Source organism: Trichomycterus rosablanca, chromosome 6 (assembly GCF_030014385.1).
Source record: "Trichomycterus rosablanca isolate fTriRos1 chromosome 6, fTriRos1.hap1, whole genome shotgun sequence".
In the NCBI taxonomy this organism is placed as follows: Eukaryota; Metazoa; Chordata; class Actinopteri; order Siluriformes; family Trichomycteridae; genus Trichomycterus; species Trichomycterus rosablanca.
In genome coordinates, this window is record NC_085993.1 from 41,689,152 (window position 1) to 41,705,708 (window position 16,557).

At 38.9% G+C, this 16,557-nt stretch overlaps 1 protein-coding gene across 1 annotated transcript; it reads right to left on the bottom strand.

Moving 5' to 3' along the window:
- Positions 1 to 878: 878 nt before the first annotated feature.
- On the bottom strand, positions 879 to 16,152 carry oxtra (oxytocin receptor a). Its single transcript, XM_062996982.1, has 2 exons — positions 15,225 to 16,152; positions 879 to 1,132 (listed from the first exon to the last, which is right to left on the bottom strand). The coding sequence occupies exons 1-2, from the start codon at positions 16,150 to 16,152 to the stop codon at positions 879 to 881; spliced, it is 1,182 nt and encodes a 393-aa protein (XP_062853052.1).
- Positions 16,153 to 16,557: the final 405 nt, after the last annotated feature.

Sequence of the window (16,557 nt, forward strand, 5' to 3'; positions counted from 1 at the left end):
GCAGATCGAGCGGCCCTATGGTGTCAGATTTTATTATGGACATCTTTGTGTGTGTATGTTTTTGTCACAGATGCATTGGTTATTAATTATTGGTTCACTAGCTGCAGGAATTCACTGGGAATAATGTGGGTTGGTGTGTTTGTTTGGTTAAAGTTGCAGACTATTCTAACTTTGCTACTCACACTAATATTCTAGCACAGTTCTAATCACTACTAATAAGTACCACTACTGCATTTAGTCAGCTTGATCCAACCATGTGTGTATACACATTAAAAAAGGATGTTTTGCTATGTCAATAATAGATAATCTAAGACAATATTAGAGTATATAACAACAGTTGTACATTTGTTTCATCAATGGTGTGTTGATACATCCCTACAAAAAAGTTCTATTTCTTTATTTTTTTTATTTTTACTGCTTTTATATCTCTCATTCTTGAAGATGAATTGAATAGTGGATATAATAACAATAAAGAATATAACAATATTATTTTCAGGCCAGGTTTAAAACAAACAAGCTTAAGTTCATCAAGAAGGCCACTTCACCTGAAGCCCTAATAAAATCTGATTTTAATCCAGTGCCGGTCATTTCCTTCATTCCTTTTATGGATTCAGACCAGAAGTTGTAAAAACTCAAACATCTTGTAAAAATGCTTTTACTGTGTGGTCTTTCTGTGCTGTTCAAGGGCACAGATCAAAAGGATAGAAAAATTCCCAGAACTCATCACAACAAAAGAGTCAAGTCTCCTGTTCCAACAGTGTTTGAATATTTGAGTCTTATTTGCCTTCCTTCCAAGTCTTCACAGCTCACTAAATAACACTGTCCTGTACCTTATGTGACTGTCCCTGGTCCTCATGTGTTATGAGTGATGTAAATGTTTACGTGGAAGATGTCTGAGTGATGCTCCTCTGGCTACTGGTGCTCTTGATCACATACGTGGATGAGTTGCTCTTGTGGCTGGAGTTGTGATCCAGATCGCAGCGACACTGAGATGACTTTAAATACAGCTTGGGACAGCAGAGCAAATTTTGCTTTAGGTCATGAAACAGGTGTCCAGCAAAGCACATGTAGATCCAGGGGTTGCAACAACTGTTCAGACTGGCCAACAGCATAGAGATGATAAAGGGCATGGCTGTAACAAAAGAGACAAAAAGATTTTAGTTCATGTTTTGCTGTATTTAACCAGTTGACATTTTTGTGCTTTCAATTCAACTTAAAAAAAAAAACCATCTGAGAATGTGTTTTGAAACTCAAAACTTATTGGGGAAACTCCCAGTTCCCCAAATTCTTGTGTAATGAGTAGGTTTGCTTGTTGGATTTTAACGACATGTTTTACACTTTTGGCTACATTCATGACAGGAAATGGTCACCACTCATTACACAAGGTTCATCAATTCTCAAGGCTATATCAAACACAGTCATGGACAATTTTGTATGTAATGAGTAGAAATTTTCAGAAGCTTGCTAGTTCTAAAAGACAAAATGATGAAACACAAGTTGAATAAAAAATGCAAAGAGCAAACAACTAATGCCTAGTTCACACTACACGATTTGTGCCCTGATTTTCGCTCGCCGTCTGGTTGCCGCTAGATTTGTCGGCGTTTGCTTGGCGATCGAAACTCAGCTCTCAATTGCTATGTGTGAACTGTTCAACAACTCAATCCGAGCGGCCGAAGAAAGATATCTAGCATGTCAAATATCTGGATCTGAGTCGCACAACTGACAATGAGTGCTATGTCGAACAGCCAATGAGAACGCAAGATACGGTATAAGGGGAAATGCAGGGGAGGAGGTGTAAAAAGGTGGGACAGGGGCATAATATAGTTTATTTCTGAATACATCAGTACACACACAAGTTTTACAGTATTTCTGACCTTATCATTCTCTACAAAACAAAACACCAACGTTGCTTTGCAAAAAATATTTATTAACCTCCAGCTACAATGGAGAACTATAGAACAATCCATGCTGTTCACGTAGCCAAATCCACTCAGATTCATGTATTTTTTCTCCTTGACATCAGTGCACAAACAACTCTGATCGCTCGCTTATTGCATTTCTGGACTTGGTATCATTAAACCCCTCATTACTTCTCGCGTTTGTTAGTTTGGGAGACCAGAGAAGCTTGTCTGCGATTCCAGTTGGTGATAGAGTGTAGTGTGAAACCCCCTATCGCAGATCAGTCCTGTAGTTTGAAAGCCACACTGACCTAAAAGGCTCTCGATTAAAAGAGATCCAGTTGTGTAATGTGAACTGTACAGCGACCTGACGACTTGGAAAGTCGTGTAGTGTAAACTTGGCATTATTCATCCCTGTCAGTAAAGTTGATTTAATAATCTGTAGGTGAAAGGTTATGGAACCAAAAATTATCCATGCACAAGTGCGCTTCAAAATATTTCACAACTTCACAGACTAATGATAAAAAATGTAAGAGAGAAGCTATCAATCAACGAGAAAACCTAGGAAAACAGAACAAGAGGCAATGAACTGCACTTCATTTTTGAATATTTGATGATCAAATCCTTGGTCTGCCAACCTGCCAGCATTGGGTCCTTGTGCCAGAACGAGGCAAGAGATGAGTTCAGTTATAGGTTGCTTTAGATAAATGTGCCTGGCAAATGCCTGAATGTAAATGTGAAGTGTATTCAAGATAACAGTAAATTTCTGAATCATTGACCTCTACATTTTGCTGGCAAGGGTACTATTTTAAAACAGAGTAATTTAAACTGGTCTCATACTTCTATTTACAAGCACAAGAAGTCACTGGATGATTTAATAAGTAAAACATTATGTAAATTATATGCTATGGTTCTTGCAGCCACAAGATCTCAATCCCATTTAGCATCTATGGAAGATTTAGACAGTGACATTATTAGCCAGCGCTATTCACAATCATCATCAAAACATCATTTAGGAACCGTTAGCTCTTGGAAGAATATGTTTTATCTCTTCTGTACAGTTCCAGAGACTTGCAGAAATCATGCCAAGTTTCTATTACAACTTGTGGAGAGCCAATACTTCACTAGGACATTTTATTTTGCTATTTTTTTTTATTATTTGCATTCTGTCTGTAACAGCACGTTAGCCTTCTACATAATAATTAAATAACATTTCTGACATTTGGTAAAATACACTGATCAGGCATAACATTATGACCTTCCAAATATTGTGTTGGTCCCCCTTTTGCTGCCAAAACAGCCCTGCAATGTGTATTCGGACACCTTTCTATCAGAACCAGCATTACCTTCTTCAGTAATTTGAACAGTAGCTCATCTGTTAGATCGGACCACACAGGCCAGCCTTCGCTCCCCATGTGCATCAATGAGCTTTGGCCGCCCATGACCCTGTCACCGGTTTACCACTGTTCCTTCCTTGGACCACTTTTGATAGATACTGACCACTGCACACCGGGAACACCCCACAAGAGCTGCAGTTTTGGAGATGCTCTGACCTAGTCGTCTAGCCATCAAAATTTGGCCCTTGTCAAACTTGCTCAAATCCTTACGCTTGTCCATTTTTCCTGCTTCTAACACATCAACTTTGAGGATAAAGTGTTCACTTGCTGTGTAATATATCCCACCCACTATCACTACGTGATGAAGAGATAATTATGACCACTGACAGGTGAAGTGAATAACACTAATGTTATGCCTCGTCGGTGAACGTGATACATGTGCAACAAATCATTAGCTCTGCTTGAGATAAATAAAAATGTTTTAATTCTGCTTTAAACAGCTTATTCAGCTCAAGTAAGCATTTCCTCATCTGTGGTAATAGTGAAGCGCACGTCTAAATCAGGGCGACAATCAGCAGCTTTGATGTAACAGGATTACCGCTTATTCAACAATCATTTAGCAGTATTTGTTTGTAGGTTCTAAACAGTCTTGAAGCCACGGACCTCACAGAGTTGTCTAGAACTTTCAAACATGCTGAGATGCTTCCATACATGGTTTGCCTATTCATGTAAAAAGAAAGATGAGCTTATCACAAGCATGCAGAACACGCAGCCACATATAAACCTGCATTGTGTCAGATTCTTATGTTTACAATGTTTGCATTAGATAAAGAGTAATCAGTTCGTGATTAGTGTGCCGTGTATAGCTACAATTGCGTCTGTCTTTATTTTTGTGGTTTCATTATTTATGGTACAGTGCATGATATGCCTGAAAGTATGTGGACACCCCTTCTACTTACAGAGTTAAGGTGTTTTAGTCACACTCATTGCTAAAACATGCACCGACCAGGCATAAAATTAAAACCTCCTCCTTGTTTCTACACACAGTCCATTTGAATCAGCTCCACTTACCATATAGAAGCACTTTGTAGTTCTACAAGTACTGACTGTAGTCCATCTGTTTCTCTGCATGCTTTGTTATCCCCCTTTCATGCTGTTCTTCAATGGCCAGGACCACTACAGAGCAGGTATTATTTGGGTGGTGGATCATTCTCAGCACTGCAGTGACACTGACATGGTGGTGGTGTGTTAGTGTGTGTTGTGCTGGTATAAGTGGTTCAGACACAGTAGCGCTGACACCTCACTGTCACTGCTGGATTGAGAATAGTCCACCAACCAAAAATAACCAGCCAGCAGCGCCCCGTGGGCAGCATCCTGTGACCACTGATGAAGGTCTTGAAGATGACCAACTCAAACAGCAGCAATGGACGAGCGATCGTCCCTGACTTTACATCTACAAGGTGAACCAACTTGGTAGGAGTGTCTAATAGAATGGACAGTGAGTGGACACGGCATTTTAAAACTCTATCAGCACAACACACACTAACACACCACCACCATGTCAGTGTCACTGCAATGCTGAGAATGATCCACCACCTAAATAATACCTGCTCTGTGGTGGTCCTGTGGGGGTCCTGACCATTGAAGAACAGGGTGAAAGGCTTAAAAAGAAAGTATGTACAGAAACAGATGGACTACAGTCAGTAATTGTAGAACTACAAAGTGCTTCTATATGGTAAGTGGAGCTGATAAAATGGACAGTGAGTGTAGAAACAAGGAGTTGGTTTTAATGTTATGGCTGATCAGTGTATAATAAATTATATGTAATTTTTGGGGCAAAAATTTGGAGAAGGCCCTATACTGTTCTAGCCTGACTGTGCCCTGTGAATAAACATGCACAATAAATCCATGGTTTAAAGAGTTTGGAGTGTGGAGAAAATCCAGTGGTCAGCAAAAAGCCATGATTTTAAAGCCACTGAACATACATTTCATGAACTGAATTGGCTGTTGTTCAGGGTGGGATGAGCCGGACCAGGGTTCCTCATAACTGGTGCTGATTGATTGTGCCTGCGCAGAGTTGGGGAATAATGCTAATCAGGGTGTGGCTCTTCGTGCACAAGGCTGATCCGCATATAAACTCGCCTCGTGCAGGTGAAAAGAGACAGTCTGTACTGAGAACGTGTCGGAGGGGGTATGTGTCAGTTGCAAAGTGGTGGAGGGTTGTATCGGTAGAGGTGAAGCGTAACGCAATCAGGGTAATGGGATATGACTAGATTAGGGGAGAAAATTGGGGGGGAAATTCGGAGAAAAAAAAGTATTTGCTCAATTTTTTGTCATATTCTAATGAAACTGAACTGTCTAAAAGAAATATATAACTGGCCACTTAAAACCAAAATCTAATAAAAAGTACTATTTTGCCAAAAACATTAACATTTCTGTAATGAGCATGCACACATGTCTGTCTAACCATAACATTATCCAGTTTCAATTCCCTGGTTATTGATTAAGCTTTATTTTAGGGCAAGTTGTGTTGTGAATAGAACTTCTCCATACTGTTTAATGCAGGACCATGTTTAAATGTAATGAAATCCCCATTTCCTTTTACTGTTTAGCTTTTCCTAACGGAGCTCATTTATTCACCCGGCAATGAGGCTTTAATGACCCTGTAACATTCACTGTATTCATTTGAATTATTTTAAAATTAGGCTAAAATTTTCACATTTTAAGATGTTACATTTTGATATTCATAGCATTTTATGCTGATTTTATTGTTTTAATTGAATTGATTCTTTTAACAGTATATGAAGACGATTAGTCAAAATATACATTATGCATTGTGTGCATTGATATATTTGAATGATGAGATACATTACTGAACCATTTAGTCAATGAACACCATTAAGCAATGACAGCTCATTAGCTAAGCTTAACAAGAAGATACCGCAGTTAATTATGTTCATCTTTTTTGTATCTGCTTTTGATTAGAAGAGTAATGGTTAGAATTCTGTCAGAAATCTCTTAGAAATATCATTGTATTGAATCTCACTGTAATCCCACAACCTAGATTACTTCTAGCTGCATTCAATAGTGGATATGTGATCCTGACTTGTACAACTACAGAAGCCCTATTTAATATTACTGGATGTGTCTTGTAATGAATCACTTTTTACCACCATCTTTTTTCTGATTTGGGAAAATTGAATGTTTTTATGTGTTGTATGTATGGATATACACCGACCAGGCATAACATTATGACCACTGACAGGTGAAGTGAATAACACTGATTATCTCTTCATCACAGCACCTGTTAGTGGGTGGGATATATTAGGCAGCAAGTGAACATTTTATCCTCCAAGTTGATGTGTTAGAAGCAGGAAAAATGTACAAGCGTAAGGATTTGAGCGAGTTTGACAAGGGCCAAATTGTGATGGCTAGACGACTGGGTCAGAGCATCTCCAAAACTGCAGCTGGGGTGTACCTGGTCTACGGTGGTCAGTATCTGTCAAAAGTGGTCCAAGGAAGGAACAGTGGTAAACCGGCAAAGGGGTCATGGGTGGCCAAGGCTCATTGATGCACGTGGGGAGCGAAGGCTGGTTAGTTAAGTTAATGCTGGTTCTGATAGAAAGGTGTCAGAATACACAGTGCATTCACAGTTTGTTGCATATGGGGCAGCAAAAGGGGGACCAACACAATATTAGGAAGGTGATCATAATGTTATGCCTGATAGGTGTAGGCTGCTAGGTTTTGACATAAGCTGTTCAATATGAATGAAGAGCTCAACAAGATGCAATTCTGCAGAACACATCTTAAAAGACTTTTAAGATCTTAAAGCTCTGCAGGTCTCTTCAGGCAAAAGAAAAGAGCTGCATAAGCACACAAATCTACAATCAGCTGGATTGTTTTGGGTAGGTACATCCTGTGTGTTGTGTGTTTCATCTCTTCTGTACATTTCCAGATCATGCCAAGGAAAATGAAGTTTCTATTACAGCTTGTGAAAAGCCAATACTATACTAGGACACTTTATTTAGCCTTTTTGTATTTGTCCCATGTCTGTAGCAACTCATTAGCCTTCTATAGAATAAGCAAATAACATTTTGGACATTTGATAATATATGATACATGTGCAACAAAGAAAAGAGCTGCATGACCACACACATCTCCAATCAGCCGGACTGTTTTGGGTAGGCACATCCTGTGTCATGTGTGTTTCGTCTCTTCTGTACAGTTCCAGAGACTTGCAGAAATCACGCCAAAAAAAGAACAAACTTTCTGTTGTGTCTGCAGTTCATTTAATGCTGACTAAGAGATTAACTCATGTGTTGTTAACAGTAGTACAAGGATAGTACTCAACATTTTCTTGTACAGTAGACCCTTGAGTTACGAATGGTTTACCATACAAACATTTTGGGTTACGAACGATCTTTTTCAGCTTAACGAAGATTTTTATATACATGTCAAATATCTGGATCTGAGTCGACCAACTGGCAATGAGTGTGGTGTCGAACAGCCAATGAAAACGCAAGATACGGTGCGAGTGGAAACACAGGGAAGGCATTGTAAAAAGGTGGGACAGGGGCATAATATAGTTTATATCAGAATACATCGGCACACACACGTTTTACAGTATTTTTGACCTTATCGTTCTCTACAAAACAAAAAATATTTATTAACCTCCAACTCACTACAGAACAGACAATCCATGCTGTTCGTGTAGCCAAATCCACTCAGATTCATTTATTTTATTTTACGCTGCACATCAGCGCATAAACTTTGATCACTCGCTACTTGTTGACGTGCATTTTTGGACGTGGTATCATTATACCCCTCGTCACTTCTCGCATTTGTTTTCGTGACAAAACGTGGTTTGGGAGACCAGACAGACCCGCCTGCAATTCCAGTTGGTGATAGATTGTGTAGTGTGAAACCCCCTATCACAGATTAGTCGTGTAGACTTAAAAGACTCCCGATTACAAGATCCAGTTGTGTAGTGTGACCTGTACAGCGACCTGATGACTTGGAAAGTTGTGTAGTGTGAACTTGGCATTTGACACAGCACAACCAGGAACTCTTTACCACCAGTCTGTTAAAAATTAACACTTAAATAGAACCTTTACAGCAATGCAAAGTAGAATAAAACATGTCACCAAGCAGCACAATATGACATCAAAATTAAGAAAATAGTGAAATATATTATTCTTTAAAGGTCAAATCCATTAAAGCACTAGGACTCCAACTTTATCTCCAATGTGTGAACAGTGATAAATCTTTTCAGATGTGGTTGGCCTATTAACAATTCTCCAAAATCACATGTAGTTCTTTTCTCTTTCCTCAATAAAAGGTTTAGCTTTTTCCTCCTAAATGCCAAACTACTTACAATATAACTTCAGATCAAATCTGCTATCACAACGTGGTCAGGCAGTGAAATTTAAATAAAGTGTGTTGCACTCAAACATATTCTGACTACTTTAAAAAGGAAAGAAGGTTTATGCTACATCTCCCTTCAAACAGTCCTACATCAAAATAGCCTGAATAAAGCCGATGTGTTTGATCTATAACTCTGGCAATCTGAGTAAAAGGAAATAATTATCTCTGCATGTTTAATGCAGAATGGCACAGATTACAACACAGGAAGTGTGCTTTCTCTCTCGTCTCCTTTCTGCAGCTCTGTGTCTCCAAGTGCCTAATTTATACCCTCGACTGTACAGAGTAATCAAAGTCTCCTTCTATCTCAATTAAACAGGGGTTTTATTCTCTTTAAAATGAGTGAAGAGGCTTTGAAACCTGATTTAGGTGCTTATTGACTATTAATTAGTCATAGCTAAAACAGTTTACTACTACCATCCATACCATAATTAAATCAGAAAAAATAATAAATCACAAGTGTTAGACAACAATCAATTCTCAGTTCATAATAATCTAGGTCTGGAAAAAAAATTTAGATTAACAGACATTCACAAGAATATTGATGTCTGGATTTACTGTCTCAGGAAATAGTAAATCACAGAGACTATTTTTAAAGGTAAAGATGTGATTCTTTGTTGGAAAATATGGATTGACAATCTCATGTTGCATTGTAACACATACTGGTATAGCTTTTATTTAACAGACAAAGGACACAAACTGATAAAGTTAATTCTATTTGTTAGTTATAACAAGTTGGGACATAGGCATGTTTACCACTGGGTTGCATCCCATGTTCTTTTAATTATACTTTTATTTGTTTGGAAAATGAAGATACTAATTGTTGCAGTTTTACAGATGGAATTTTTGCCTATTTATGCTGTTTGCCAGGTTTACTGATCACTAAACAGCAAACACAATAATAAAAATACTGTCTACATTTGTTATAGAAGTAGTGCATGAAAACCAGACGTTTTTATTCTTTAATTAAATATTACTTAGCAAATCTGGATTGCATTAGACGTTGAATAAAAATAAAAGTACAATAATGACAATAATGAGAACAATAATTAAAAATGTAAACAATTATAATATCACTCACTCACTTTTTTAACTGCTTATTCAAATAGGGTTGCGGGGGGGATTTGGGGTGCTGGAGCCTATCCCAGCTTTTCAATGGGCGCAAGTCACACAGTAACACCCTGGATGGGGCGCCAGTCCATTGCAGGGCAGACACAGACACACACACCAATTCACCTATAGAGCAATTCAGTGTCTCCAATTAACCTGACTGCATGTTTTTGAACTGTGGGAGGAAACCGGAGCTCCCGGAGGAAACCCACGCAGACACGGGGAAAACATGCAAACACCCCACAGAAAGGACACAGACCACCCCGTCCGGGGATTGAACCCAGGACCTTTTTGCTGTGAGGCGAGAGTGCTACCCACCAAGCCACTGTGCCATAAAGCAGTAAACACCATTATAATAATAATAATAACAATAATAATACTGTATGAAAAGCAGACTTCTTTGTGATTTAAGTAATTATTACTTAGCAAATCTGAATTGCAAAAAATAAAAAAAACAATAATGAAAAATGTAAAAAAAAATTATAAAATAATGCATATTTATGATGGTTAAATCATTTCTGTGCTTAAACACATTATTTAAATTAATTATTGAATAAATTATTTTCATACATTTGTTTTTGTTTCAGAAATAATTTTATATTATTTCATATTTTATATTGTTTCTTAACTTAAAGTGTTTAGTTAAAAACCAATGATGTAAAAACAGTGTGGTTTGTGTTTATATATTATAAATATTATTTTGACTATTTTGATTAATCCATAGGAGTGGGATTGGGGGGAAGCTACTGTCAGGGCTAAACCTTCCAAAAGGGGTTCCCTTTTAATCTAAGCTTTAGTGTGCAAAGGAAAATAGTAAAAATGAAAAACTGGCTATCAGATTCAAGTTTAAATTCAAATTATTTATTTATAGATTACCTGAATTATTTCTACAGTATTAAACTCTTGAATAAATATCAGTGGAAATAAGTGGGTTTTTTAAGTTGTTGCAATCTGAGACCTTGGGGTGTCTAATAACTTCTGAAAAATGAACAGTAGGGATTATAGATGTAGGTCATAAAGCAAAGATTTAAGGTACCTCAGAACACAGGGGGTCCAAAAGAACCCTAAAAAAAGGAAACATTTTTTTTTTTACAACAACAAATGATTCAGAGTGGGTGACCCAGTGAATGAACCTGTCAGGTGTCTTAGAAACAGGCCCCCTTTATATATTACAGCATGCTGCTGAGGTATTTTAAATGCTCTGTGACGAGACAAATAGCACTTATAGCACTTGTCCTTGGCTTGGTGAGATGCTTTAGATCAAATATCTCTCCTCCTGCACATGCTCATGATTTAACATCTGCAGAACTGCTAAATATTAATATGCTTGCCCAAGGCTATTATGGGTCTTTATAAGACTCTGGGAGCTCGGACGATATCTTGAGTAATCTACATGTAAAAATTCTTGTCAAACAAATTCATCAGGTTCACGGTTATAAAACTAATCCTTTTCTAAAGGAACTGAGATTTTACCTTTTTTAATGCACACAGTAAATATTTATCTGATAAAATAGCATTTTACATTATAAATGTTAAAGTCTTACAGAGGTGGAAAAATATATTACTTACATTACATTTACATTGTAGTGTGCACTAATCTTATTACAGATTTGCAATATGTATCTAATGCAAACCTGCAAAACTCGATTTATTAAACATGCTTATCAACATTTAGAGATTCTAATCAGTAACTACCAATTAAACAAAAACATCTTTGGATATTCACTACAGAGCTGCTCAGCCCTGAGGTACATGACGAAATACAAAAATTCTAAATTCTTGGACCACCTTCATGATCTGATACCTAAATACACCAAACAGCCATAACATTAAAACCACCTCCTTGTTTCTACACTCACTGTCCATTTTATCAGCTCCACTTACCATACAGAAGCACTTTGTAGTTCTACAATTACTGACTGTAGTCCATCTGTTTCTCTGCATGCTTTGTTAGCCCCCTTTCACCCTGTTCTTCAATGGTCAGGACCTCCACAGGACCACTACAGAGCAGGTATTATTTGGGTGGTGGGTCATTCTCAGCACTGCAGTGACATTGACATGGTGGTGGTGTGTTAGTGTGTGTTGTGCTGGTATGAGTGGATTAGACACATCAATGCTGATAGAGTTTTTAAACACCTCACTGTCACTGCTGTACTGATAATAGTCCAGCCAAAAATATATCCAGCCAACAGTGCCCCGTGGGCAGCGTCCTGTGACCACTGATGAAGGTCTAGAAGATGACCAACTCAAACAGCAGCAATAGATGAGCGATCGTCTCTGACTTTACGTCTACAAGGTGGACCAACTAGGTGGGAGTGTCTAATAAAGTCTACAGTGAGTAGACATGGTATTTAAAAACTCCAGCAGCGCTGCTGTGTCTGATCCACTCATACCAGCACAACACACACTAACACACCACCACCATGTCAGTGTTACTGCAGTGCTGAGAATCATCCACCACCTAAATAATACCTGCTCTGTGGTGGTCCTGTGGGGGTCCTGACCATTGAAGAACAGGGTAAAAGAAGGCTAAAAAATTATGTAGAGAAATAGATGGACTACAGTCAGTAATTGTAGAACTACAAAGTGCTTCTATATGGTAAGTGGAGCTGATAAAATGGACAGTGAGTGTAGAAACAATGAGGTGGTTTTAATGTTATGGCTGATTGGTGTATAACAATTTAGTGGCATATCAACAGTTACTGAGTGCTTTATAATAAATTATATTATAAAATAAATCATTTATTAATTAAAATAATATAATTAGTTGTAAACTTTGTCTTCTTTGTTTGTTTGTTTGCTTCTCCAAAGAGTTTTTCTCTGATTAACACAAAACATAAAAAGTAAAGTTTAACCCTATAGGATTCTCTGACTAAATTTGGAGTACCAGAGACTGGTAGCTTAATTTACCTTTTTTATTTAAAAGAGCAGTCTAACATTTGCATATGTTCATACAAGGTGCTCTCTTCTACATCCCTGAAAATCTGTATTCACTCTGACCAAAATCTAGACATCTTAGAACAGACATTTTCACATCTTTTGTACTAGAAGCAATTTGGAACAATCAGGCCTCCCTTGAAAGACCAGAGCACAGCGGGCGAGGACAAAAATAAAACAAAACAATAAGCTGTAAGGAAAACACCCACAACAGGATCCAAAAGGAATAAAGCCGTATACAGATTTCAGTGTTAAGGTGTCAGTTTTTAGCATAGGCTTGAAGAAAAGGAATATAGAAGCTACACTACATCATGCAAACCTGTCAGCACCAAAACCGGAAGAACCAGGCTGTAATTCATAAATGATTATGACACTAACATTGTACTAATATGATGTGTGCTTTTCTGGTCAGTTCTAAGTGTCAGTTGCAGCACTTTTAGAATGTTTCAACACCTGAATGTCAACATTGGGAAGAGAATAGTGCTCCAACCCAAAATATAAAACCTGTGTTGAGAAAGTGTTGACAGATAAAAGACTAGTGAAAGATTAACACATGTTTACATAAAAAAGAAAGTAGTTTTAGGCTCTAACTGCACAGCTACATGAGAGCCAACAGGGTATGTAAGTTTACACAACACTGCAGCTCCTAATACACTCACAGCAGAAAAAATATACATTACCATGTCATTGTGATTTAAGTGCTGAGACTGGTCTACCATTCAAACTTCAATTCAGTTGATAAAAAGGGTTCAAAAAGGTGAAAAAATATACAGCAACAGATCAGTCATTAACTGTATAGCCACAAAGGTCAGCTGTATGGTAGATATAGCTTATAAATAAACAAGGTGTGACCATACCAGATGCTGTCCCTAATAAAGTGTGTGTGTGTGTGTGTGTGCATGTGTGTGTATTGTGTTTATGTATCTACACACACAAAGAAGAATCTCAAAAATGTCTTAAATGATTAAAAATGTATCTTGAATTTAATATATTTAAAGTTTACAACACTGAATTAAAAAATACACACATAAATGACACGTATCTCATGGCAGTTTCGTCTTTATCATTTCTGTCTGTCCCGGGCGTTTCCTGGATTTCGCCCAGTAAATTTCACCCACCGTGACCCTGAATAGGATTTTTTTTCATACGTTTAGCATTGAAATTTTTTAAAGCATGACAAAATATGCTGGGTTAAAAATATACATACAGTATCTAAGTAGCTAAGTGGGTAGCACTGTCGCCTCACAGCAAGAAGGTCCTGGGTTCGATCCCCAGGTTGGGGTTCCGGGTCCTTTCTGTGTGGAGATTGCATGTTCTCCCTGTGTCCATGTGGGTTTCCTCCGGGTGCTCCGGTTTCCTCCCACAGTCCAAAGACATGCAAGTGAGGTGAATTGGAGACACTAAATTGTCCAAGACTGTGTTTGATATAACCTTGTGAACTGATGAATCTTGTGTAATGAGTAACTACCGTTTCTGTCATGAATGTAACCAAAGTGTAAAACATGTCGTTAAAAAACAAACAATAAACACAATGTAGAAATTTTATTACATGAATTTCCGTAACTCCTTGTATGTGATAGACTGACCACAGCTGAGGACTTCCCTGTGTAATAATAATAGGGGCTAGCTCAACATTTGCAGTGGTAATGTCTGAAAAGTTCTGTGCAGAAAATTGATTGTAGATTTTTAGAAGTCAGTTTTATTCATTTTAGTCCTAAAATCTGTACAACATCTGTTGTTTGTATGTACAAATACATAAAACCATGGTCTTGGTAAGAAAACTTAAACTGTCAGCTAACCATCAAAACAAGGCTGCCATAAATTAGAAGGTGTTAGAGTTGCTTCTGCTATTACACCTTTTACTCAGACCCAATTCTAGGCATCCAAAAGTGCCTTGCCTTACTGGCTTACAAAACAAACAGCATAATATTTAAAAAGATGCTTATTCAAAAATGTAAACAAAAAACCCTGAAAAAGTCATTATAATTAGGATATCAATGGGTCTTATTAGAAAATCTTATTACAAAACTAACCTTAACTCTGTCTAAAATAATCTTATACCAATCGAAGTAGACACATTTTACAAGATAACAATATTTTAATTCATAGTCAAGGTCACAGTAGGTCCAAAAGGTCATTTCATCGGTTTCAAGGTGGGAATATACACCAGACAGGCTGCCGCTGGACAGTGACCCATTGCAGGTCATAACACACCTATACCCAGTCATCCACACACATTTAGGCACTATTTAGAATAGCAAACTTAATAAAAGCAGTGACAGAATAGCCAGTCTGGCCAGTGGAAACTACACACAGACTCACCAAAGACGGGGATCAAACCCTTGGTAGCTGGAGCTGTGTGGTACCAGTTTAGTTTTCGTGCCGTCTCCTACCCTGAGAAATACTTTACGCTACTTTCTAATAAGTAAAAACCAGTTTGTTTATGTTTTAAACCATGCGCTGTACCGATAACAGATGTTCCACCCGAGCGCGTAAGTGCAATAAGAAGAGACTCACTCACCCTCCCGGGGCGCAGCTGGATCCCACGCCGACCACATCTGCACAAAGAAAAATGGAGTCCAGCACACGATATAAGCCACAACGATCACGAAGGTCATTTTGACGGTAGTAATCTTGGCTTTGGAGATGAGCCTCACGCTGCTGACACGCGCAAAAAGTGCCCCTCTGCGCGCCGCCGCCGGACTCATCGTGACCCCCTGCTGCTCCCGCTTGGTCTTCAGCTTAAAGTTTTGCCAGATCTTAAAGCTGATCAGTCCGTAGCAGATGCTCAGGATGGCCACAGGAATAACGTAGACGGTCAGGCTGATCCAGGTGATGTACGCTTTCGCGCCCCAGGGCTGGACGAAATCCCCCCAGCAGTCGTACACCCCGGATCCGACATCCCTGAGGGAGAAGATGTAGACCTGCGGGATGCTGAAGAGCAAGCTGAGCACCCAGGAGAGCACCACGTAGCAGCGGTCTTTGCGCTTGTGCAGGGAGCGCAGCGGCTGACAGATGGCCAGGCACCTGTCTATGGACATCAGCACCAGCATGTACGTCGAGGCGAACATGCCAACGACCTGGAGGTACTTTACCAGCCTGCACAACAGGTCGGGGCCGTAAAAGCGAAATGTGATGTCCCAGATGAGCTGGGGCAACACCTGAAAGATTGCCACCACTAGATCGGCGATGCTCAGGTGCTTCATAAAGTAGTACATGCGCGACTGACCATGTTTGGCTGTGTGCACCGCCAGCAGGACGCACAAGTTTCCGGCCAGAGCGAAGAACAAAATCAGTGCCAGCACCGTCACCTCCACCTTGGCCACCTCTTCATTCCGTTTCAGCGGGTTTACTGTTTGGTTTACACCGTTCGTTTCGTTTGGGAAGCTCGAATTTCTCCATGAGTCATTGAAAGCCCAGGATTCTTGGTCCTGCAGGGCTTCCTCCATGCTGCAGCCACAGCTTGATGCGCAGGAACCTCTCCAAAACGCAGACCGACTGCCTACACGGAGCGCATTTCACCAGGCATGGTGGTCAGGAGTAAGACAAAGAGCTGAACCATAAAAGTATTACAATCCACTTCATTGACAATAAACGATGAGAAATGTTCTATTCTTTTATAAATCCAAGTTTGAAAGATTTGAAGTTTTTAAGCACAAATCCAACCATTTCAATAGAGCCACTTAACACTAACGCCACTGAGAGAGGAAAGTCCTTATAGAGAAGCCCTAACCCTCCCTCCCTTTTTCCTCTCTATATTCTCTCTCTCTCTCTCTCTCTCTCTCTCTCTCTCTTTTCTCTCTCGCCTCCCTGCTCTATCTCTCTCACACACACAAACAGACGTCGCAATATTT

What these genes read in the sequence shown, in the direction of transcription:
- oxtra (XM_062996982.1), bottom strand. Translation starts at nt 16,152, where the DNA reads ATGGAGGAAGCCCTGCAGGACCAAGAATCCTGGGCTTTCAATGACTCA. An exon ending in TCCAGCTGCGCCCCGGGAGG is followed by an intron (nt 1,133 to 15,224) that starts GTGAGTGAGTCT and finishes CTTTTGTTACAG; the next exon opens with CCATGCCCTTTATCATCTCT.